General features: G+C 41.9%; 1 protein-coding gene across 2 annotated transcripts in view; it reads right to left on the reverse strand.

Annotated features, from left to right (window-relative positions):
- The window catches only part of LOC126184218 (mitogen-activated protein kinase kinase kinase 1-like), a 179,741-nt gene that overhangs the window by 126,816 nt on the left and 25,398 nt on the right, over positions 1–27,527 (reverse strand). For both annotated transcript variants that reach the window (XM_049926586.1, XM_049926585.1), the window contains exons 3-5: positions 15,916–15,975; positions 15,408–15,515; positions 140–199 (exon numbers count right to left, since the gene is read on the reverse strand). In XM_049926586.1, coding sequence (XP_049782543.1) covers positions 140–199; positions 15,408–15,515; positions 15,916–15,975 — 228 coding nt within the window. The remainder of the gene's footprint in view (positions 1–139; positions 200–15,407; positions 15,516–15,915; positions 15,976–27,527) is intronic.

Genomic DNA, 27,527 nt, shown 5'->3' on the forward strand with positions numbered 1-27,527 from the left:
ACACATACATTCATTATGAATATAGTTTTATTATGTCTTCATTACACACACACACACACACACACACACACACATTCATTATGAATATAGTTTTATTATGTCTTCATTTCAATGACAATGTATAACAGATTCCACTTACATCAGTATGTGGCAGTGTTTCTGGAGATGACTTCACTTTTGATGAGGAATGCTTTGTTACCTGAAATGAAACATATTTTCTTTTACCATTTGTAAAATACAATTTTTACACACACACACACACACACACACACACACACACACACAGTTTAATAACATGTTTCGACAAATGCAGAGACTTAGAGTGACATCACCTGAATTTAAAAAGCAAATTACTCCCAGCAAGACATAACTTCTACATTTTAATTTCAAGTAGTTGTCACAATTATCTACACAAAACAGACATAAAAGTCACATATTATTGACAGAAATACACTCTCTTGCTAAACCATCTACTTTGAATTATACAATTTCTATTCTGCATATTTAAGTAAGTGGGCTTATTTCACCTGAAGTGTAGATGAGAATGACGTGAGCCTTCATGGAAAAACTATGAAATATTACATATTAGGGTTCAACACCACATCAATAACAAGGTCATTAGAGATGGATCAAAAACTTGAAATGGGGAAGAGATGGAGAACTAAATCAGTGATTTCAATGGAAACATTCCAGCATCTGCTTCAAGAAACTTAGGGAAACAACACAAAACCTAAATCAGGATGTCCAGATGGAGATTTGAACTGCTGTCCTCTTGAATAAATTCCAATGCTTAACCACCACACTACTACACTGTTTCACTGATAAGGGTGTAGAAAGAAAAAATAAGGTCAGTTGACCCTTGTACTTCACCAGAGTCTCTAAATTAGAGCACAAAGTCAATCTAAGCCCAGGCCATTACGATCCCTTGTAAGTAAATAATTGGCACAGTATGGAACACAATGACTATTCATTTACTCAGAATATTCTGCTCAGTAACAGCAGCAAATAAATACATTATAACATTAGGATTATGCTGGAATCCACAGAGTCACTAATTTACAAAACACAACTCATGATTGTGTTTGTGCCACTCGACAACATCTTATACATGATGAGTTCAGAGTTTTGAATGCACTCCATAGAGCTTTATCTCATTTGGTGAATTTTGTTACCAAAGTAGTACATGAAACACTCTGGATACTGTCCTGCTCTGAAGGCAAAATATTGTAGATAATATCTTAACTTACAAACAGAGTATGTTTTGTACGGTTCCCTTCTTCCAAATGAAAAAATAAAGTTTAAATATAAAACTTTTTAATCTATACGAGGGTCACTCAAAAAAGCACACTATTTTTGTAAAAATACAGTTTTCATTCTGCATATGTGAAAGCTTTACAGTGTGTAGATGCATCCTTCTTCAAACTTAGTTCAACCAGTTCTCATGAGTGGGGCTGTCACAGCATGTCTTCAAGACAGCTGCTACACTTTACGTTCATCAGAAGCAATGTGCTGTCATAGAATTCCAGTGCTGTGAAAACGAGACAGTGGGAAACATTCACAAGAGGTTGAGAAAGGTGTATGAAGATGCTGCTGTTGATCGCAGTACAGTTAGTCGGTGGGCAAGCAGGTTACGTGATGAAAGTGGGCACGACAATATTGAGGATTGTCCTCGCAGCGGGTATACAGGCGCTGGTTCCAAGATGGCGTAAGGCAGTTGAGAGGAAGGGAAATTATGTGGAGAAAAGAAAATATTGTTCCTAAGGGATGTATCTACACACTGTAAAACTTTCAAACATGTAGAATAAAAGATGGATTAAAAAAAAAATAGTGTGCATTTCTTTTGGAGTGACCCTCGTATACATCCACCAGTTTCGTCAAAAACTCACCAAACAGATAATTTCACTCCGTTGACTGATTTAAACAATCCAGAGTTTTGGGTTCTTACCAAATTGGATAATTAGGACTAATCACAGAGGGACTTTTTTTGGCACTTTCTTTTGGCTGGATTCCCTTACTGATATATTTTCTGATATAAATATGATAACAAAGGTTCTGGCAGAATGTAAATAATTTAGCAGTAAAGGAGGCAACTCATGAAACAGTGGAAGTGTTGAGTTGTCAACAGACACACAAAAAGGAATGAAAGCTTTGCTAACTTTCACATGAATCTTTCACTGAGTGCGCGCATACATGCACAAGTGCGTGCATGTGCGAACCCCCCCCCCCCCCCCCCCTCGCACACACACACACCGTACAGGCTGAACACTGAACACACAAAGCCAGAACTGCAATTTCGCAAGTAGACTGGGGTGACTGGTTGTTTTGTATTGTCTTGGGTTGCGTGAGTAGAGGGAGAAAGGAGGTATGAGGCAGGAGGGAGGGTTGGGTAAGGTTGGCTGATACAGAGTGGTGGCAGGTATGCAGGATAGAAATGCAGGAGGGAGAGTCGGCAGACACACAGGATAGGAATGCAACACACAGGAACTGGAGTCACTACGCTTGTGAAGGACTGGATTGGGAAGTGGTACAGTAGAGTGTCAGGGGAGACTGTTGGGTAGAGAATGAAATCAGTTAGCAGAGACTGAGGTCAAGAGGATTATAGGAATGAAGGATGTGTTCTTTCTAAAGACAACTCCCATCTACGTAGTTCAGAAACTCTGGTGTTGGGAGAAAGGATCCACATGGCATGGGTTCTAAAGCACCTATTGAACTCTAGCATGTTGCAGCAGCTGGTTTCATCACTGGGTGGTCAACTCTGTTCTTGACCACAGTTTGGCAGTGGCCATTCATTCTGGTGGACAGTTGGCTGGTGATCATGCCTACATAAAATACTGTGAAGCAACTGAAGCAGAACTAGTGTATGACATGGCTGTTTTCACAGATAGCCCTGCCTCTGATGAGATAGGGTAAGTGTGTGACAGGACTAGAGTAGGATGTGTTGGGTTGATGAATCCACACCTGCACCTACATGTATACCGTATTGTGTGTGGCGCACGGTACTTTGTACCACTACTAGTAATTTCCTTTCCTGTTCTACTCGCAAATAGACTGAGGGAAAAGTGACTGTCTATATGCCTCTGTACAAGCCCTAATTTCTCTTATCTTATCTTTGTGGACCTATGCGAAACATACGTTGGGAGCAGTAGAATCGTTCTGCAGTCAGTCTCAAATGCTGGTTCCCTAAATTTTCTCAATAGTGCTCCTCGAAAAGAATGTTGCCTTACCACCAGTGATTCCAATTTGAGTTCCCAAAGTATCATAGGGGGGTCACTGAGGGGTGTGTGTGTGGGGGGAGGGGGGGGGAGGAGGGAGGGAGCGGGGGGGTGAATTCAGGGGCAAAATTCTGGGATGGGCCTATGGATCTGAGTAGAACTTATGTTGGACTTTGGGATGGGAAAACTATGGCAGATATAGTATGAGTCAGACAGGGAGGATGATTTAATCAGGGTCTGTCTTGAGGTTGCAGATGGCTTTTCTTTCTTCTGTTTGGAGGTTCCTGTTCTTGAGAAGGGACCTGGGAAAGAATGGTGAGGCCAAGTTAGAGGTAAGGTACTTTAGGATTGTAACCAGGAGGTCCCTAGGTGGCAGAAGGGGAGTGTCTTGGTTGGCTGGTAGTACGAACTCAGAGGTGCAAGGTTCAGAGCAAGGAAGTGTATCCACTGTATGGATGGGAAGAGGAAGAGTAGGTCTCTGATAAGTCCAGCATGGGTGAACTTGGGTGTAGGACTGAACTTGAGCCCTTTGGATAGTACTGAAACTACTGTGTGATGTAGGTTTTTGGTAGATAATTTGATAACACTGTTTCGAATTTCATGGAATGTTAGAAGGAAGTTCTATAGGATGTGCCAGATGGGAAAAGTCAGCAGTGTAGGACCCAGGTGCTATACGGGGTTAATGAATAGATTTGCTGGGGTTAAGATAGCTGTTAACGGGTAGTGATGCTCAGAGGTGGGAGTAGGATATTAATAAATTGGACGATTTTTAGAGGTGGTGTCTGGGCTGCTCTTCCATGTGTTGGAGGTGCTGGAGTTTTGATTTGGGAAATATGGTTATGAAGTTGGGATTGCACAGTAACAGTATCTCATGGAGGGAGCAGACGTGGTTCAGGGATTCCTATACCACGAAGATTTGTTTCTGTACTACCAGTTTTGTAAGGAATAGGGACTGGCAGAATCTGAAAATTTCCAGTTTGTTGTGAAAGAAGGAACGAGAGCCAGAGAAGGAGATTTTTATGTTTAGGTCATCAGGGGGGGGGGATTTTCTTTGGCTCAGGCAGCATTTAAGAAACAGATTATGGGACTAAGTTGGCTAAGTATAAGGATAGTTTTCTGAATGGATGCCTTTCTGAACTCCCACCTCTTCTCTCGCTATACCCACACCACCCGACACAACCCTGTCACCAGTCTACCTGCTAAATTGCAGCCATCAGCACAATGTAACTGCAAAGGTGCGAAGAAAGGGTGGGGGGAAGACATTTACACACAAATATGTACATGTTCTCTAGCTCATTAAAGGTCCCATTCTAAAGCTAACAAAGTCTTCATTCCTTTTTGTGTGTCTGTCGACAACTTAGTGCTTCCACTTTGAGCAAGTTGCCTCCTTTACTTCTACAATTATTTGTAATACCTTTTTCTGTTTTTTGTTTCCCATAATTTCTTCAAAATAGTTGCACTATTACAGTTTAATGCTCATCCAGTATTTTATTTACACCAACAGTATGGCATCATATGGCGACAGGAAGGGCATCTGGCCACCTATTAAATTAACATGCCACATCCGATTAACCAGCAGACCCCGCAAATGGGGATTAATGCTTGGAAAGAGAGAGAGAGTATGGCATCATACAACTTTGATCTCAGTATAAGTAGCTATAAAAAACTCAGGTCTAACAAAGTATATCTAAATCTAGAAAGTGGAATGCACATATTCTGTGCATAATAGCAATGCACTTCTACTTTCTGAGTGTGACTACTGTAGATAATACGACAGTATACCCAAAGCATAATGAGAATCTGATGAGAGCAGATTGCTCAATCTGGGCTGCTAAGAAGTGTAGACAGGATGGCTGATAAATTGATAAACAAAGACCAACAAGCAACCCAAAGAGAGAAAACCAGAAATGTAGAGAAGCCTAGATCAATAACCAGCAGTGTACTACCACAATAAGATGATAGCGAAGTGAATACACAGTTTCCCTCTGTGTCATATAGCAGTCATACTTATACCACCCATGTGAGTGCTGGGTGGCTGGTGTTGTGGCCCATGATGCCATCGCAGGTGACACCTAGCACTTGATGGCTATTGCTGCTCCATCTAGCAGCCAAGTCCAGCTCTGTGTTTTCGGAAGGGCTTTCAAAATCAACAGGTTGAGATGATCTGAAAAGTGGTAGGTGTGCTGGGAGTGTATTTAGTGTCTCGGTACTTAAGCTCGCTGGCTGGACAGTGGAACTGTGAATGTTTGATGATGTGCTGGGTAGTGGTACGTGGGCATTGTTGGCCAAGACTGCAGAGGCTGCATGGACATCCCAATCTCCTTATCTGTGGCTATTGATATTCCTGCTGGTTGTCTTGGGCACAGGTTGTACAGGTTATATCTGTGCAATTGTGGGACTGGTAATTGGGGGTTGCGGGGAAAAGGGGGGGGGGGGGCGGGAATGGGACATTCTGGTTCTTGGTGTAACACTGGTGGTGGTGTCAGAATGAATGGATAGAACTGGTTTGTATGGTGGTGCTCCAACCACTTTGATGTGTCAACTGAGGTGATATATCATCCATGGGTGTCAACCACTACTTCTGGTGTCCATGTATTTTTTGTTAATTAGGAACGTGCCCAAAATTGCTGTTCTTGATGAGTATCACCCTGAGTTCTGAGCCTGGGGTTCCTGGAGTTGCGGGATGAGGAGATAGAGGAGCTCTGCTGCGCTAAGGTCCTAGATAGATGCGGTCCTATATGTGCTTGGGAAAACTGTGAACTCTGTTGTTTCTGCTGTTGTTGTTGTTAGTGGTTGTCCCATTGCTTTCAACATTTGCAGCTTAAAAGTATGAGGCTTGAACCCCGCTTTGACATTGGAAGATGAATAGAATGGAAGGCTAACAACTTGCTTTATTCTGTTTGAAGTGCTGAATTGTTTGAAAGCAATTGCCATGAACTGGGGCTCATTGTCAGACACTATAGTTCGGGGAAGCCCTCCAATCACTAGAATCTGGAGTAGTGTGATTATTGTGGCTTCGGTTGTGATGGATATCACACTTACCACTTTGGAGTAAGAATCCCCCAATGGCAGCCATATACCGCCAAGAAATGTGCCTACAAAGTTCAGACAGATGCCTTCCCAAGGTTGGCAGTGCTGTGGACCAGGAGACAAAAGATTTTGGTGCCAGAAAGCATGTTATCTCACAAGAGCTTTCACCCATGACATTCCCAAGTGCCCACAACAAAAGTAATTGTGGAACCCGTGGTCTTAATGTGGCCAGGATGACAACACTGTGCATACCTTCCACTGTATCTGTTATTATGACATCATTAATGACTGCTAGACAGGGGTAGATGTGAGGCAAGGTTTGGATTTTTGTTCTTGAAAATGCATATGGGCCACCTGTGGAGCATGTAGCACAGGATCAAGTTCTGGTGTACGTCTGCAATGATTCAAGCTGCTTCTATGGGAAATTCTTTCAAGGTCTGTCTCTTTTCAACATGTATGTGGAAACATAAGACTTCCTACTGGTCAAAGGCCAGGTCTTTGCCTTGGGGAAGGCACAATAGAGCATTTCCATTGGTGTGTTCAAGCATACTTAATTGTATGAGTGTAAGAGCTTAGGGAAATGCCCAACATTGGAGGCATTGTGCTGTTCACTCTATAAGACTGGAGTCTGACCTTAATAATGCCTTAATAAAGAAAGCAGTTTATTGTCCCTGATTAATGTGAACTTTGTCCCAAATAGGAATACATGGAACTTCTTAAATGTTAACACAATTGCCAATGTATCTTTCCTCATTTGAGAGTACTTCTTCTGGCTGAGCATCAGCATTTTTAAAGCACAAGCATTGGGTTGTTCGGTACTATCATCACTTCTACGTGCCAGCACAGCACCAACGTCATATGGAGGCGATTTTGTGGCTAGAACCAGGGGGTTGTTGTTGTTGTGGTCTTCAGTCCTGAGACTGGTTTGATGCAGCTCTCCATGCTACTCTATCCTGTGCAAGCTTCTTCATCTCCCAGTACCTACTGCAACCTACATCCTTCTGAATCTGTTTGGTGTATTCATCTCTTGGTCTCCCTCTACGATTTTTACCCTCCACGCTGCCCTCCAATACTACCATTAGTTATACAATCTACCCATCTAATCTTCAGCATTCTTCTGTAGCACCACATTTCGAAAGCTTCTATTCTTTTCTTGTCCAAACTAGTTATCGTCCATGTTTCACTTCCATACATGGCTATACTCCATACAAATACTTTCAGAAACAACTTCCTGACACTTAAAACTATACTCGATGTTAACAAATTTCTCTTCTTCAGAAACGCTTTCCTCACCATCGCCAGTCTACATTTGATATCTTCTCTACTTCGACCATCATCAGTTATTTTGCTCCCCAAATAGCAAAACTCCTTTACTACTTTAATTGTCTCATTTCCTAATCTAATTCCCTCGCCATCACCCGACTTAATTCGACTACATTCCATTATCCTCGTTTTGCTTTTGTTGATGTTAATCTTATATCCTCCTTTCAAGACACTGTCCATTCCGTTCAACTGCTCTTCCAAGTCCTTTGCTGTCTCTGACAGAATTACGTCGTCATCGGCGAACCTCAAAGTTTTTATTTCTTCTCCATGGATTTTAATACCTACTCCGAATTTTTCTTTTGTTTCCTTCACTGCTTGCTCAGTATACAGATTGAATAACATCGGGGATAGGCTACAACCCTGTCTCACTCCCTTCCCAACCACTGCTTCCCTTTCATGCCCCTCGACTCTTATAACTGCCATCTGGTTTATGTACAAATTGTAAATAGCCTTTCGCTCCCTGTATTTTACCCCGGCCACCTTCAGAATTTGAAAGGGAGTATTACAGTCAACATTGTCAAAAGCTTTCTCTAAGTCTACAAATGCTAGAAACGTAGGTTTGCCTTTCCTTAATCTAGCTTCTAAGATAAGTCGTAGGGTCAGTATTGCCTCACGTGTTCCAATATTTCTACGGAATCCAAACTGATCTTCCCCGAGGTCGGCTTCTACCAGTTTTTCCATTCGTCTGTAAAGAATTTGCGTTAGTATTTTGCATCCGTGACTTATTAAACTGATAGTTCGGTAATTTTCACATCTGTCAGCACCTGCTTTCTTTGGGATTGGAATTATTATTTCTTCTTGAAGTGTCTGTCTCATACATCTTGCTCACCAGATGGTAGAGTTTTGTCAGGACTGGCTCTCCCAAGGCCGTCAGTAGTTCTAATGGAATGTTGTCTACTCCCGGGGCCTTGTTTCGACTCAGGTCTTTCAGTGCTCTGTCAAACTCTTCACGCAGTATCATATCTCCCATTTCATCTTCATCTACATCCTCTACCATTTCCATAATATTGTCCTCAAGTACATTGCCCTTGTATAGACCCTCTATGTACTCCTTCCACATTTCTGCTTTCCCTTCTTTGCTTAGAACTGGGTTTCCATCTCAGCTCTTGATATTCATACAAGTGGTTCTCTTTTCTCCAAAGGTCTCTTTAATTTTCCTGTAGGCAGTATCTATCTTACCCCTAGTGAGATAAGCCTCTACATCCTTACATTTGTCCTCTAGTCATCCCTGCTTAGCTATTTTGCACTTCCTGTCAATCTCATTTTTGAGACATTTGTATTCCTTTTTGCCTGCTTCATTTACTGCATTTTTACATTTTCTCCTTTCATCAATTAAATTCAATATTTCTTCTGTTACCCAAGGATTTCTACTAGCCCTCATCTTTTTACCTACTTGATCCTCTGCTGCCTTCACTACTTCATCCCTCAGAGCTACCCATTCTTCTTCTACTGTATTTCTTTCCCCCATTCCTGTCAATTGTTCCCTTATGCTCTCCCTGAAACTCTCTACAACCTCTGGTTTAGTCAGTTTATCCAGGTCCCATCTCCTTAAATTCTCACCCTTTTGCAGTTTCTTCAGTTTTAATCTACAGTTCATAACCAATATATCGTGGTCAGAGTCCACATCGGCCCCTGGAAATGTCTTACAATTTAAAACCTGCTTCCTAAATCTCTGTCTTACCATTATATAATCTATCTGATACCTTTTAGAATCTCCAGGGTTCTTCCATGTATACAACCTTCTATCATGATTCTTAAACCAAGTGTTAGCTATGATTAAGTTGTGCTCTGTGCAAAATTCTACCAGGCGGCTTCCTCTTTCATTTCTTAGCCCCAATCCATATTCACCTACTGCGTTTCCTTCTCTCCCTTTTCCTACACTCGAATTCCAGTCACCCATGACTACTAAATTTTCATCTCCCTTCACTATCTGAATAATTTCTTTTATTTCATCATACATTTCTTCAATTTCTTCGTCATCTGCAGAGCTAGTTGGCATATAAACTTGTACTACTGTAGTAGGCGTGGGCTTCGTGTCTATCTTGGTCACAATAATGAATTCACTATGCTGTTTGTATTAGCTTACCCGCACTCCTATTTTTTTATTCATTATTAAACCAACTGCTGCATTAGCCCTATTTGATTTTGTATTTATAACCCTGTATTCACCTGACCAAAAGTCTTGTTCCTCCTGCCACCGAACTTCACTAATTCCCACTATATCTCACTTCAACCTATCCATTCCCCTTTTTAAATTTTCTAACCTACCTGCCCGATTAAGGGATCTGACATTCCACGCTCCGATCCGTAGAACACCAGTTTCCTTTCTCCTGATAACGACGTCCTCCTGAGTAGTCCCCGGCTGGAGATCCGACTGGGGGACTATTTTACCTCCGGAATATTTTACCCAAGAGGACGCCATCATCATTTAACCATCATGCATGCCCTCGGGAAAAATTACGGCTGTAGTTTCCCCTTGCTTTCAGCCGTGGGTATGATTGTGAAAATGGCGTAAGGCAGAGCACTGTATGCAGCATATGCTTAAACTGCACGAAAGCGCACACACAGGCTAATTGTTCACTGGTACTGCACACCCTTTTTTCACAGCTGGTTTACTGGCTGTGTGACATGGGCCACTTGTGGGATAAACTTTGAATCAGTTTCCTGTTTCTTGTCTAGCAGGGCAGCGCGATTATGCATGTTTCTTGAGTTAGTTATATTAGTTACTAATATCTTTCTATTAATACATTTAGTGACGTAATGTGGTACATGAGCTTACTTCATCATAAGATAAGTGTGCTTAACACAAAGAGAGATTATTTACAGAGTAGAGAGTTTGGTCATTTATGACGTGATTATTGGTCACATTAAAAACATAGCACAAAAGGAAGTTTTAGGTAACACTGCAAGTTCCTATCAAAAAGCTGCACTATCTATACAAAAGTCAACTTTGCTACAATAGGATGCTCAGAAAGGAATGTCAAAATAAACTACATGGTTTGTTGGAACGCCAAGGAATATAGCTAAGAACTGTGCCCAAAACCTCATTGTTATAGATAGGTTTGATTAATTGTTAATTGAACAAATGATGGAGGACATTTATTTTAATTAAGAAATAATGCCAACATTATAGAAACTGCTTGTTGCTGTAATACAAAAAATTCACTTTCCTTGGTAGAAATATGTTTTGCACAAGATACTGGATAAAATGGGGTTTTGCTGAAAGAAACCTGAAAGCAAACAAGAGATTCTGATAGAGTGAATGAATATATAATTGACTGGCAATACAGTTACTTGAGGTATATCAGTTCTCTCTAAATGAATCCTCTCTATAATTTTGTGATCTGAAAGAAGGCAATCACATTCTGTACTCCATACAGTGTCAACCCATTTATAAGGGGGGAAAAAAACACACACACTGCCTGGAAGTGTCTGTACACTACATTGGCACTGAGTTAAAAGGCCAGTATAATCTTGTGAAACAGTCTGTAGGTGCTCCTCGTGACGTAGCTGGGAGACAGTGTGGGGAGTCACCTGCTCACTATTCAGTTTGCTGAAAATTACACAGGATATTTGGCAGTGCTTGTTAATGATATTCACTAATTATTTTTTTTCTCATACTGATAACACTCATTTCTTGACTAATGTGTTTACAGCAACGGTGTCCACATTTGGACGAATACCTGGGTGTGGTTGTAACTTTGATTAAATTTGGCTTGGCATTTTTACACAATTTAGTACAATTATTTAATACGCTTTTTCAATGACTGTGTGTTACATGTGACAGTTTTAGAATTTTATGCTATAGTGATCTATTGCTTACATTATTTTGAGTTTTGGTACAGTAATTTATTTTGATAGTTTTAAATCCTTTTGAGGTTGTTTGTTTCCAGGTATTTACACATTTCCCTTAATAATGTCTTTGAATTTAGAATCACAAGCACTTCAGAAATAAAAGCAACAATACAAATTTGTTTCATTGCTTATTTAGTTTTGCGACACACAACTACTGCACATTTACGAATGGGAACCTAGCACTGTCAGTTCTCACTGTGTTCCCACTTCTGTTGCACTGTCTAAAGCATCACACCAGCCTGTCCTCATTGAGACAGTGGAGTACTAGATTTGGGAGACTTTTAGCTTTGCACACCTTACAATGTGTGATGAAAATAGTCAAAAGAGGGGTAGAAAACAGCTGCACACTCCTAGGAAACTTACAAAAAGTGTCAGATGTGGCAAGATTATCCGCAGTCAGTCGCAAGAATTCATAGGAGTGCCTCTTGTTCCTTTGGATAAAGTGGTGAAGTAGTGACTCTAGAAATCAGTGAACGGTCATTTTGACACCAATTTGCAATGAGAACTTCGTGAAAGAAGAATCACCTAAGTCATCTAAATTGGTGACACCTGGGAAGAAGAGATGCTTCAAGAAGAGGGTCATAAAACTTGACTCCTTTTCAGGAAAAGAGGAAAATGAACCCTCCATTAAATGTTGCATTTGCGAATTTATTTCAGTCATTTCTCATTCATGTTGTGAGGCTAAGGAATATTGTTCAGCCAGCTCCCATCATCTCCTTGTCATAAGTTAGACTGCATTTTAAAATATATTTCTTTTTGTGCAGACACTCAGATATTATTTCAACATGTGTAAAACACCGTTTTCAGAGGGTTATATATATAGGAAACTAAATGCAATATGAACATTTTAAAGGATTCATTGCAGATCAAGGTATTTTAGAAATAAAAAAAGTAAATAAACAAAATAAAAAAGTAAATAAACAAAATAAAATAAAAAATAAACAAAACAAAATAAAAAAATAAAAAAAGTACTGCTATGAGAGCAATAGTTCTTGAGTTATGACATGGTAAGTCTTAAGCTGTTTAGAACCAGGAAAACTTAATATGTTTGAAAAAAGTAATGGAACTCTTGCCCTAATTAAAATTTAAATTACAAACAGTTTTTTGACATGCTGAGGGACACTATAGAGATATTACATCATATGTGAATTTGAGATTTTTTTACTGGGTTTTTGTCAGGGACAGACTTCAAAGTGAATTTCTATCGCTGGAGAGAGTGATGCACTGTGGTGACTGCCTGCAGACAGTACTTGATGTAACAATGCTGCAACTTTAGATCTTAAATGTCAGGTGCCAAGTAATTTAAAGCAGACTATACAATACCTACCTTTACCCGGTTTAACTCTAATTTTTAGTCTTTGTATCTGAAAATGTACCTCAGCATATAACTGCATGGTTTCTTAATTTAGCAGTATTATAGACATTACTGACTTCTTTTGCTTTTTCTATCAAACTGAGATTTATTAATGCTTCAGATTTATCATTTCAACAGCTGCTCATTTTCACAAATCGGCAAATTCTAGAAGCAACCATATAATAGCTTATAACTACACTGTCTTTGGTATCTTTTTTGTTGTAGACCAGACTTAACACAAGGTCTACTTTACAAAATGTCTTACCTTCTTTCTATACCACCATAATTTACTTAATAAAGTCACACGATTTGAACCTAGGCACTGTGTAATATAGAAATATATACCAAACACTGATTTTCAACCAATAGTAACTGCTGAGGTGTGTGTAAGTGATCTCTGTGAAAACCACACAACTACACATTGCTCCTTCATGTAACGTTAATTTTTTTCTATAAATATTTCTTCTGCTATTTAAGAATAATTTCATTTGTTACTGAAAAGTGCGAAAAATATTATTTCTCAGCCTCAAGTGATAAGTGTTTGGAAGAGCTGTTATCTAATAGGATTTTATGGGCAGGTACTACTGTGAGCGAGAATAACTAAATTTCACAATTTTTAGATTATTTTTGTATGAGATACAAACTTTAAAACTTGCTATGAGTTAAATATAGACACAATTACAAAGAAACAGGGTTTTCAGCGGGTTATATATAGGAAACGAAATGCTATGAGAGCTATGAGAACATAGTTTTTTTGGCCCAATAGGCAGCTGTGCCATGGAAATGTGATGCAAGAGTCAGTGTCTTGGGGAATTTCCACAAGCCCATTGGCTAGATGGGTTGGTTTTTGTTAGGTTGGTTTTTGTTAGTGTGACTGAACTTAATTGGAGAGGATACTTACAACACAAACTGAATGTTGTGGTCCAAACGTGCTAGCCTCTTTTACACATTAGAGATTTTTCTTTATTAATACTGTTTCGAAAGTGTAGCAGTGCCAAGTAGTGACAAGGGTCTGCTAACAAACATCTGTGCAAGATTTTACAAAATTTATCTTGCATACTGCACATCAATGGGAGCATGGATATTCCAGCCATGGCCATGAGTTAAACTTTGTACGATGCCATAGCATCTCTGGGGAGAAATTAAGGCAGCATTTGGTACACCAGGTTTGACTCTGATGGTGGGTTTATTTTCATTTTAATTTTATTTTTGCAGCCAAAATTATGCTAAAACCACATATACGAGGGTCGTCCACAAAGTAAGTTCTGTTTCTATTTCTATCCGCGGCAGCACTACGATCGCAGTTCTGAGCATGTGTGGCAGTTACTCTGACTCAAGGAGAAGACATGTATGCCATTTTCAGATCGCTGCTGCCAACATGTGCTTTGTAGTGATTCTTTATAATGTCAGCCGTAATTGAAAATGCCGCCGTGTGTGAAATCAGATCTGTGATTCATTTTCTAAATGCAAAGAAAGTTAAACCAAAGGAAATTCATTGGAAAATCTGTGAGGTTTACGAACAAAATGCTATGAGTGATTCAATGGTTAGAAGATGGGTCAGACTGTTCAATGAACGACATGATCATGTGCATGATGAAGAACGAAGTGGACGCCCGTCTGTGCTCATGTTGGATACCCAAAATTATTACTGAACAACACAATAAACAACGGATGGTCAGTACACTTCAGTACACTACAATGAAGAAGGCGATGGTTTTCTTTCTTGGATAGTCACGGGGGATGAAAGCTGGGTATCATACAATACCCCCCAAAACGAAATGGCGATCAATGGAATGGAGGCACATTTCATCACCAACGAAGGTTAAGCCTAATCAAATCTTGACACTTCAAAAAGTCATGTGCAACGTTTTTTGGGACAGAAAAGGCATTTTGCTGATTGATTTCTTACCACGAGGCCAAAAAATCAATGCACATGGTTACTGTCCGACCATTAAGAAATTGCGCTGCATAATACAGAACAAGCACCGAGGATTACTATCAAAAGTGGTTTCCCCCCCCCCCCCCCCCCCCCCACGATAATGCCCGACCTCACACGGCAAATGTGACCAAACAACTCTTATGGGAATTTCACTGGGAAGCATTTGATCATCCTCCATACAGCCTGGACCTCGCTCCTAGCAACTTTCATCTCTTCTTACACCTAAAATCTGTCCTTGGTGGTCAACACTTCAACGATGATGACGAGCTGAAAGAACATGTTACTGAATGGTTGTATACACAGTCGGCAACCTTCTATGAAGAAGGCATACAAAAACTTGTGCCACGCCATCACAAGTGCCTACAAAATTTCAGAAGCTATGTAGAAAAGTAGTTTAACAGTTGTAGATTTTTGTACAATAAATATTTTTTCTCTATCAGTACACGTTTGTTTTATATAACCAAATGGAACTTACTTTGTGGACATACCTCGTATATGACAATAAGTATTGATAACTCCATAATCCAGGGAATAAAACACATGAACGGCTAATTTATTTGCAATATAATCAGATACTGGAACCATACTCAACTGATGCACACAATGAAAAATATTGGTGGGTTATGTTACTTTATTTATCCATTTTAACAATTCTTAGAAAAAGTTAAACAACACATAGGTTGTAATCACAGACCAGTGCTGGAAGACTAGGAGACAGCCGGTGCAGATGACTCTGTCGGCACCTTGCAGTTGGGGTTTGGCAGTGCTTTAGTTGTGCTGCTGTAGGGCCTGGGGCCTGAAACTAATGTTATACGGAAAATTCACATCAAGAGAAAAAAACATACTTCTTGTCAGAAATGCTTTTTTTTTTAACTTATCTGAGATAACTACATCTTTCACACAAAATAACTTTTCTCTTCTGGATACACAGAAACAAAATGTAATCTGTCACTCTGACACTACTCTGTATGCCTGAATGCAATAACTTCCTCGGGTGTTGCATAACTGAATAATTAAAATTAATTAAATAATTTAAAAAAGAACTGACAACATGCTTTGTTCAAATGAGGCACAATACACAAAGTTCTTTGACAACACTAAAGCCTCTTGTTTCTTTCTCCTAACAGAAGTATTTCAAGCTATGAGAACACAGTTTTATAATCAGTTTTAATTCTGTAAATAATACAACATGTTTCACTTACATCAACACATGGCAGTGTTTCTGGGGCAGGCTTCACTCTTTGCAAGACATGCTTCGCCACCTATGATGAAAAACAGTGTCTGGTACAATCTGTAACACATAACTGCTATACTAATTAAATTAGAATCAATTTCCACTGAAATCCAGTCAACAATGGAACACATTACAGGCATTTTACTGATGAAAGGATAATGTATTCTTTGGCTGTTCATGACTTGCAAAAACAATATGTATTAAAATTAGTATACGAGGTGCTGAGCATCAGACAGGCACACAGAAAACATGGAAAATAACTCCTCTTTCAAATGAAGTCCATCTTTAAAGCTAGGCATCCAGAAGTGGTGTGAATTTGATAACTGGCCCATCAGACAGCAGCTTTGATAGAAAAAAATAAAACAGCTCACCCCCTTCTCCCCCCCCCCCTTAAAAAGAGCATCAATTTTCACCACTTCTTTATGCCTTTGCGCTACTCAGTAACTCTCCTACTTGGTGAGTGATGATCTATCCCCTGATACACAATATAATCCATCTTGCACACTCCATCAGAACTATTTTTTTTTTTATTTCATTGTACTCTTGTTTTTCTTAATGCACTTGGTAATTCAAAAGTAATGGGAATAGTGCAAATACACATATTTTATGCTGTCTGTTCCAAAATGTGAGTCCAATGTTTAATGACTGTATCAAACCACTCTTTTCTGTAAGTGTTATTTGACAAAAAGGTGTAATATGTTCTTCTTAAAGATGGTGTCACATGCATGTGGTTAAAAGCAAATAGTATTGGCACACGCTGTACAGCATCCGCCATGGAGTAGTCGTTATAGCTGCTGCTTGGTAATATGCTGGTCACTGGTTCAATCCCACCCGCTTCATTTATTTATCATTTAACATTTATGTTTTCTAGAAGATTCTGAGACTGACTTATTTATGGAATATTGGAATTTGCTACAACATTTTATTTATGTACAAATAGGAGCACACCCTGCTGAGGCAAACAATTCAACAACTGTGCTTTCAGTGTCAAATGTTATTACTTGTTGACAACACTGTTCTTGTAATTAGAACTTGCTTCCAGATTATATGTGACATATTTGATGGCAACAGGTATCTCAGACATTGACATTGCCACGGTTCCAATAAAGCTTTGCAAAAGCAATTGCCTTCACGCACAAGAGCCTGAACACAAACAGCACATTCTGCCTATGATCTGCAATGTGAACTAATTGATACAAAAACAACAGTCATATGCATATCCAGCTTCACTGAAGTATATCAGCAACTGCTGGTTGTTTTCCATCACTTTTCAGTCCCATTCACGTTGAGAGTGGAGCCAACCCAGACCAGACAACCCAGTGTTAAACACTTTAACAACAAAGGGGATCTCCTCCTCATGAAGCAGCATTCATATATGATACATGATTCACAATGAAATGTGACGATGTGAAACAATATTCAACTCTCAGAGCATCCTTGGTTCTACTCTGTGATCCTTGTGGAGAAGGAAGATGGTTCATGGTATTTCTGGGACAATTACTGATGGCTCAAAGCTTTCCTCCAAAATAGATATACATACTGGCTATTCACAAGAGACAGCTTTTATAACAACTGATGGCCTCTATTAGTTCAAAGATATCTAAACAGGTTAACAACTGTGCTCCTCCACCGAACCACAGGTGCTCCCAAGCCCTTATCTGTGACGTCATGCGCAGATGGAGGAATTTTTGCTGACCACTTCTTGTAGACAGCCAAACACACATAACAGAGACTTAGACATCGTCTTGCCCCAGGCTGGGCCCTCTAGTGTTACTGGGGCCCGGCCGGGCTATAATTCCTCCGTCTGCACGTGACGTCGCAGATAATGGCTCAGGAGCGCCTGTGGCTCAGTGGAAGGGGAGCGATAAGCGTCACGCTTCTGGTCTGCCGGGCGTCAGCTGTGCCGCAGCACGGAGCGTTATTCGCTCTGCAAACGACACGGAGTGCGGAAGCTTAGCTCTGGGTGTTCACTGGGTGTTGGCCTGCTACGTTCACTGTGTATTAACGTGCCTCTGCAATGCCTTTGCGACACGGATATCGTCGGCGCTGGTGGCGCAGTGATCCTGAGTATAAGTCATTGAGAGCAATAGAAATTGACTTGGCTGGACAATTTAATAAGCAACAGCTTATGGGTGGTCCAAATGTTTTTCATGGACTACGAGTGCAATTCACGTGTGATGTTTCTGCTGTGTTTGGAGGCAGTACATGGCTGACCTCGGCTGTTGCGTGGGGAAACCATGCAGATTATTGTGGCCTTGAAGCATTCCCTGATGCAAACATCTTGGCTTGGAAGACATGGAGTATAGCTGAGAGTACAGTTCTACTCGCTAAAGTTCCCTATGGTACTTTGGTGCCAGACAAGCCATTTACTTTGTCCACAAGAAGAAAGAAGAAGCTGAATGCAGGCAAGTATCTTTTTATATGGGCTAAAGTAGGGAACAATAATTGTAAAATAAAGATTACTGGCAACTGTATGTTCTATTATAGATAGTAAAAAATCCTTATCTCCTTTCCTTATCTCTCCCATTTTTTTTAATTCATTTATATACGCTGTTAGCATATGGTTACACGCTAGGCGTAGCGTGACCTTGAGCCGGACTTAGGCTCTGGCTCGCGCAGCCTGCTGTGCGGGTTGCTGGCTCATCTTGTCCCAGGCCGGGAGACAGCCTTAGTAGCCTCCAACAAGGCCTTCGTGTTGGGTGAAAAAAATTGATGTTACGTTTCTGGAGAATTATTCCAATTTTTGGGGGTGTGTTCCTGATGAGAGGATAAATGCTGTCACAATAGGTTTATCTTCTTGCTGTGCAAGATGTAGCCTAAGCTTTTTTGGTTTCATAGCACAGTTGGTCTGGCAGTGGTGGATGTAAGCGCACTTTCAGAAAGCTGCCTGTATGTGCTCTCTTGGTCAGAGATTTCACGAACCTTGTGCAATATTGTGTTGAGGATGCCTTCTCACTGTAAAAGGGCAAGGCAACTTGAAGCATTTAAGTAAAAATCAGCATGTACTGGTTTACAGTAATTGCTGTGTCCCTGTGCATCATCTGGTCTTCACTTGACTACCATATCCACGAAAGTAAGTTGGTTGTCGTCTTCTATCTACATTGTGAGTCTGATGATTTTGCACACAGAGTTCAGATGTCTTGCAGATTCTGAGATCTGTGCTACCAGATCACGAATGTATCATTTATATATTGGAAAATCCAAAGTACTGCACCATCTGGATGATGTTACATGGCTCAATAGTCAAGAACGTTTCAAAATCATTTGAGTCACGATTCTTGGCATTCATTTTGCATCATTCACTGCACAAATAGTTACCAACTACAGTGCACAATGGAAACGACACAGTACGCTATAAAGGCACTTTTACCCATCCTGTAGTTATTCCATTTTACCAGACTGCCACTGGCTTCTTGGAAGGTTACCCAAGTCAATAAATGGGGGGTAGGGGGGTGGGGTGTAATGGATAACAGTGTTCACTGATGCATCACCTACTACTCTATCTCCAAGGCAGTACCGATGTTAACGTTTTGGAAATCGCCAGGTTTCTTGTGAAGACATATTTTGAATCATAGGGTGTTATGTTTAATTATCTCTGATCATGGAAAAACGTCTCTACCTCGACTGGTGTCAGGCAGTATCGTTGACAGGAAGACAACAGCCTACTATCCGCAGACAAATGGCCGCATCGAATGTTTCAATAGATGTTATCAGATATGCCCCTGATGTATGTTGACATCAAACAGAGTGCCTGGGATACAATAGTACTTCCTCTGACATATGAATAAACACAGCAGTGCACGACACGGCAGGTTTTATGCTGTTTGCTCAGATCTATGGTCGGAAGACTGAAACAACAATGGATACTTTGTTCATGTTAAATCTGACAATGCTGAGGAAGAGTACACCGAACAGCTCAAACACCAGAAATCAAGAAATAAGACAGTTAGCACACATTTGAACCTTGGATGCTCAGAGTATGGATCAAGGCATGAACAGTGATCTGTAAGTTACAACCAGTTATGGATTTTTACACCTGTATGAAAGGTCACACTGTCAGGCACATTATTAACACATTACTCTGGCCAGTACCAAATTCTACAATGATTCTCATGCGACAACATGAAGTCAAGGATGATGATTCTACATCGCAGGTACAAGAATGAGAAGCTTTCATCCATGTCCTCCTCGTGCAGTTGTATCTTATCCTGAGAATCAGTTCAACGATAAGTGACTTCTGACACCAGAAACATGAAGATATGCCTGATAATCACAATGCCTCAACAGAAGTAACTCTGTTTAGACACTGTTATAACAAGACGACGACGATGATGATGATGATGATGATGATGTGGAGGAGCAATATCTCTGTGTCATTCGCTATGGAGTAGTGGTGACATGCTGGTTCAGTTAGCAACTCCTGTAATTATTTACCATTCAACATTTAAGATTTCTAGTGGGTTCCAAGACTGACTTATTTATCAACTAATTGAATTTACTACAACATACTATACGTTGTACCGAAGCTTAACACCTGCAATGTCAGCAACCAGCATCAAATCAGTGCTTCAAAGATGCCTAACACATGGGAATAATTTTCCGGAAGGCAGAAGAGAGATGGCCATGCTTCGACTGTCCACCAGGAAGCAACTCAAGCTTAGGTTGCGCAGCTGCTGCATGGCTGGCAGACAGCGCCGCATGTAGAGGACGCGCATAATTGCGTGGACGCACTTTGAATGATCGGCGCATCACAACAGAAACGTGTCTTCCCATCATCAGGACATTTGAACAACATCCTTGTTTCTCAGCTATTCTACAGTACCTCTCACAAATGTTTGCAACTTGGACATTGAGTCGTTCTCAAACTCAGTTAAGGACCCAGCCCAATTAGAGCAGTTCAGGCAAAGACACAGCATTCCAGTGTCGTTTCCAATACTTTCCTTGCTGCAGTCAGTGTTTTATCAGTCATCAACAACAACAATTCCATTGAAATGAACAAAGTGCACCTCTTGTGGGAAATACGGACATGTGGCCAAAGTGTGTCAATCAGATTTGAAGATGCTGTGCCTGCATGGACCCCTCAGACATGGGCACAGACAACATGGATGAACTGTACCCAGATATAGCACATGTTCAATCAGTGTTCCCACACACTACAGAAAGTCTCTCATTAACTGTCAAAATTGGACCCATCTCCTTTCAGACAGATTAGGGGTCTGCCGCAACCATTTGACTGGGTATCATATTATAGCATTGGGTTCCCTCCCTCTAACCCCCTGGTACCTCAATGTGAAGTTATTGCAATAACCTTATAAAAATCAATGGATAATTAAAAAAGGTAGCAATTGTACAACATTATGGCGAGCAGTTTGGTCGTGGATGCCCCAAGAACTGTCAATCTCTTACACATGGACCTTCTTAATGCACTTTGACTACAAATTCAAGACTCTGGCCCCACAATCAACTCCCTGGGTACAAACTCGTACCTAAAAATTAGTTCACCCCCAACCCCCTTCCCGTGGGGCAAAATAAATAAATAAAATAAAATTGGCTCCATATCTTCACAACCCTCTTTGGGTGTTAAGAGACTTAGAAGCCCATTTGGCCCTCCTTCCATTGGCAATGCCACAGATTTTTAAGGCTAGAAATGTTCTTATTGAGTTCAGGGATAAGTTTCAGGGGAATTACAGTGGCTGGCAAGATGAGGGCAGCCTCTCTCCAGTCCCAAAGATCCCATGGTCCATGACCACTGTCACTGTTGAAAAACCATCTGTGGAGATTCAAGATGGCCATAAATGCCCAGTCAGTTATTGTTATTCTAATTGTGTGTAACCGATACCTAAGGTAGAGGACATCATGGTCCATCTAGCTGACAGAAAAGTGGTTGCAAAATATGACCTGAGGGACGCATACCTACAGTTGCCATTGGACAAAGAAACCCGACGTATCTTAGCCAACAACATTCCCTTCGGGTTGTTTCAGTACAACAGACTTTCCACTGGTATAGCCAGCACTCTGGTGATATTTTAACAATATCTGGAACATCTCACTTTAGATATACCGAAAATGGCAAATTACTTACACAACATTCTTTTCACAGGCAAAGACACAAGGGACCTGGCCAACAATGTGCACGCTCTGTTCATGGTCTCCAACACACCAGTCTAAATTGTAACAAGGACGAGTGCTATTTCTTTGTTTATCAAGTTGAATATCTCGAACACATTTTTAGTGCTTCCAGCATCGGCCCCATGCCTCAGTGCATCGAGACAATATACAAACTTCTGGCTCCTACAAATACTAGCCAGTTGAAATCAGTATTGAGACAATTAAATTACTACTGAAAGTTTATTGCCCATGCAGCCACTATTGCCGAACCATTATACCATCTACTGTGGAAAAGGCCCATTGGCAATGGAGTCTGGCATGTGCAAAGCTTTCATAGACTTGAGACGTAACCTTCTCCGCCCCTTGTGCCTCACAGCATATGACCCCGTCAAACCTTTTATCCTGGCAGCAGATGCATTGGACTGCGTGGTAGTAGTAGTCCTGTCACACCTGTTTGACCAATTGGAATGCCCAATCACTTTTCTGTCCAAAACTCTCACCACTGTTCAATGAAATTATAGTCAGATTGAGAAAGAAGGATTAGTATCATTTTTGTCCTTATAAAATTATATGATCATGTGTATGGTAAGCATTTCACATCATTCACCAACCATAAACCTTTGCTTCCTCCAAAATTCTGACCAAAACAGCACACCACCTTTAGCAGTGGGCCCTGTCTTTGTCAAGTTATACTTATGATATTCAGTATTGCTCTACCACACAATATGCAAATTTTTATCTCCTTTCCTACCTACCCCTGGGCCAGGACCTGGTGTCCGACAAAGATTCTGAAGTATGTTTTCAGTTGGACATCGCTGCAAGGAAGCCATGGCCAACCTTCTGCTGGATACCAAGCTCATCACACTACGGAGGACAACCCACAGCACCATCGTCCATCTGGTAGGCCACAGTTGGCTGCCAGATTGCAAACATGTCAAGTAGCTGAACGTCCACGCTTGTTGGCACCATCAAGTGAGCTCTCAACCCTGAATGCCGTGCTGCTGCTCCAAGGGGAAACGGGCCACACTCAGGTGGTCATCTGTGAATCTCTCAAGCAGTGTGTTTTGTCGCTTCGGCACGTCAGGCACTGGGACATGGTACTCACTAACTGTATGACCCTCTACCATGTCTCCTGGCGTGGCATGGACAGTGCCATTATGTAAATTATATCTTCTCACACCACCTGCCAGTGCAAGCAGGCTGCCCTTCCATGATGTTGCTCCCCTTGGCCAGAGACTTACGGTCCTTGGTCCAGGCTTCATTTGGATTCCGTGTGATATTTCTTAGGCCACACTTGGTTCATTGCAATAGATGCAGGCAGTGGATTCCCCTATGTTTCCCGCATATCTCCCACATAAACTTGTTACACTATTCAAACCTTGTCTCGCATTTTTTCCACTGAAGGACTTTCCAACACCATTGTCACAGACAATAGTTTCTACTGTGCATCTGGAGAATTCTTCACTTTCTGTGACAAAATTGGCATCACCCTTGTTCACACAGCACCTTTCCACCCTGCCTCAAAAGGACTAATAGAACATTCCGTATGCACTTTTAAAACCCAAATGTCTAAATTTCACCGTCATAATCCTCTGGATGAAGCTCTCACTCTTTCTTTGATCTCATTGGTCCCAACTTTTTTATCCTTCACCCCACAGTTCTCACCCCCCCCCCCCCCCCCCCCAACACCCTACTCGGTGGTCTAGCCGCCACAATTTTTCAATTAAAGACCCAGCGTGGGCCCTTGTTTTTACTAAAGGATGTCAAAATTGGTTTCCCACAATAATTTCCAAATTACTAGACAGGGCCTATTTTTGATCACGTCTTGCAAGAAACAACAGGTCCATGTGGTCCGCAGCCTCTAGTGATGCTTGGATCACCTCCAAATCGACATGGTTCACCTCCCAATGAACAGTCAGAGCATATCTGCCTGTCTTCTGGGATTGTCCCCTGTGTGTTAGGCACCTTGTAGCACTGATCTGATGTTGACAGCTTGACTGATGACACTGGAGGTGTTAAGCCTCGGTACAGCAACCCCGGCCCCCCCTCAACCCCCAATTCAGAATGCCACACTGTGCTGCCAATGATGTCAATCAATTACGACCGCATCGTGGTCGTCGTCCTGACAGTGAGAAACTACAACTTTATTTTGTTCCAAAGATGAAGTCACCTGCCTTCTCCATCCATACACCACCAGGCTATGTCATCCGCAGCTGGTGAGCAGCTCATTGGAGGGGCATTCAACAACTCCACATGCCACATCAGAACCAACACCAATGGATGTGCCCATCACCCACCAAACCTTGAAATATGCCTAATCCAAGGATAATAAGATGATCTTCTCCAATCTACTCCCCAGTGCGGGGAGGGCAGAGGGAGGGAGGGGGGGAAAGGGGGGGTATATGGGGGAGGGGAATGCTGTATTGAGATTTAAAGCCTGCAGTGTCAGCTACCAACATCAAATCATTGCATAGCAGATGCCTAGCACATAGGGAAAAATTTTCCAGAAGACAGCCATGCTCCAACCATCCACCAGGAAGCGACCCAAGCATTACTAGAGGCCATGGGCCACATGGACCTGTTCTCTTCCACAAGACATGTGATCAGAAATATGCCCATTTGTATCCTAGTATTGAGTGGTATTAGGGAAGCATTCGGGCCCGACCAGACCATTTCTCTCTGAGTGTGTTTTCCTTGGTCGGGTGCCAATTCTGCACAGATTCTATCAATCAGGATTCTCACTAGAAAGTCATCTTCATGAAGTCATTGCCATTCTCATCTGACTTTGTGACTCCAGGAGCTGCCAGCTATGGCTTTCCGAGCATTCATAGCCCCCTCGCTGAAGAAGATGAGGAGTCTGTCATCATGGCAGACTTATGAATTCATTCCTGTTTGACTCTAAAATGGCTACATGCTGGGCTTAGACAATTTTGCTCACTATGGGACTTTGGCTCTGATAAAGTGTGTGTTTAATGAACGCAGACTCAGTGACGATCTAACCATTCAACCACCAGAAGCACTATTGTTCTATTTCAAGAAGTGACTTATTTTATGGTTTGTTTCACTACACCTCAGAGTAGATATGCTATTAACACATTGCGTACAGCTCATGTAGATTTACGTGTTTCCACATCCAACTGTTGTGGATGCATCATGTAAATTTATGTTTTTCATTCTGCGTGTGTTTTCTGAGACCTGTTGTTCATGCTAGCAACTATATCAATTTAATAAAATGTTTATACATGAATTGGAGGGTTCAGAGCAGTGAACGTCAATATGAACTTATTTTTGTCTTTCACTTTGGTTGGTTGGTTGGTTGGTTGGTTGAGGTTTAAGGGACCAAACAGCAAGGTCATCAGTCCCTTGTTTCAAATATGCTCCATTCCGCTAATGGGACATCTCAGGAAAGTCAGAACAATAAAACGGAAAAAGGTAAAAACGTAAAAGGGCAGTCATGTTGTCATTGGTAAAAAAACAATATGAGGGAAGTCGGCAAGAGAACGAACTCAACACTATGCTGAAGCAGCATAGGCAAGACCACCTGTGACTTAAAACATGCAACCGCTAGAATGTAGGAACACGTATGGGAAAAGGAGACTAACCAATCCTTAAACAAAAAAAAACAAAAAAAAGGTAAAAACAGAGTAAAAGGGGAAGAAAAGAGGATCTCTGTCAGGGAGGTGAATCGGGAATCTCCAAACACGGCTTACCGTGGGAGACACCCAAACACTCACCGCCCTGCCCCATCACCAGGGAGAGATTAAAAACCTTAAAACTGAGAATAAAACCCACTTTCCCGGAGGAAACCGAGAACCAGAGAGACCATCTGGGAATCGTCAGCCAACATCAAAGGTAAAGTGTGGGGGAGTCTGTACTTAGCACGCAGAGCCAAAAGAAGGGGGCATTCAACCAAAATGTGGGCTACTGACTGGAAGGCTCCACAACCACATAGTGGGGGTGGCTCATCACGCAAAAGAAAACCATGGGTCAGCCTGGTATGGCCAATGCGGAGACGACACATTGTGGTCGAGACCTTTCGGGAGAGGCGAAAGGAAGAACGCCACGGGCCTGGTGTCACCTTAATCGCACGAAGTTTATTAGACAGGGGAGTAGCCTCCCAAGAATTGGCCCATGACTGTGCGAAGTGGGATTTGATGTGAAGCCGTAAATCCGCTGCAGGAGGGGTAACAGAAAACGGAGGGTAAGTAACTGCTCCCCCAGCCAAACGATCAGCGAGCTCATTACCCGGGACACCCACATGGCCAGGGACCCAAAGGAAGTCAACGGAACAAGCAGCACGGTGAATATCAGCGAGATGGTCATGGATGGCAGAGACCAAGGGATGGCGCGAAAAACACCAGTCAATAGCAAGAAGGCCACTCATCGAGTCCGTACATAACAAAACGTGGTTGTGTTGGGACTGTTTAATAAAGGTAAGGGCCTGGGAAATTGCCATCAATTCCACAGTAAACACCCCACATGTAGGTGGCAGCAGATGACTTTCCGTTCCAACAGAGGATGTGAAGGCATACCCAACATGATCAGCAGATTTAGAGCCATCAGTGTAAAAAACAACAGCATCCCGAAACTCCCATAAAATTTGGCGGAAAAAGGAATGGAACACCACCAGGGGGATGAAATCTTTCGGACCTCGGCGGAGATCCATCCGAATTCGAGGCCGAGGAACTAAACAAGGGGTGGTGGAGGGGAGGGAGCGAGGAAGCCAGGACAAAGAAGGAAGCTGAAAATCACGGCAAAGAGACGCAAGGCGGAACCCAACCGGTAAACCCGCCCGAGGGCGGGAATCAGGTGGGCGACCTCCATGGTCTTTCAACAGGATAGAATAGGAAGGATGAGTGGGAGAGGAACGGACAGCGAGTGTATAAGACACCAGAAGATGGGACCGCCGAACAGAAAGGGGGATCCCAGCTTCAACCAGGAGACTATCAACAGGGCTAGTAGGGAAGGCACCGGTGGCCAAACGGATACCACGATGGTGGACTGGATCCAGCACGTGCAGTGTGGAAGGAGCAGCAGAACCATAAACTTGGCAACCATAGACAAAACGAGAGCACGATAAAGATGGAGGAGGAGGGAACGGTCCGCACCCCAAGAGGAGTGGGCAAGGAAGCGAAGGTCATTGAGTTTACGGAAACATCCTACCTTCAGGAGTCTGATATGGGGCAGCCAAGTGAGCTTGTTGTCGAAAAGAAGATCCAGGAAACGAAACTGTGGGACCACAGGCAATCGTTGTGCAGCGAGATAGAGCTCTGGATCAGGGTGGATCATAGTATGGCGACAGGAGTGGACCACCCACGATTTTAAAGGAGAGAATTGAAACCCGTGTGAGAGGGTCCATGCAGAGGCACACCGTATAGCTACCTGCAGCTGCCGTTCTGCAGATGCCATCGAGGAGGAACTAACCCAAATGCAGAAATCATCCACATACAGGGCAGGGGCGACCAAGGGACC

This window comes from Schistocerca cancellata, chromosome 4 (genome assembly GCF_023864275.1).
Source record: "Schistocerca cancellata isolate TAMUIC-IGC-003103 chromosome 4, iqSchCanc2.1, whole genome shotgun sequence".
NCBI lineage: Eukaryota > Metazoa > Arthropoda > Insecta > Orthoptera > Acrididae > Schistocerca > Schistocerca cancellata.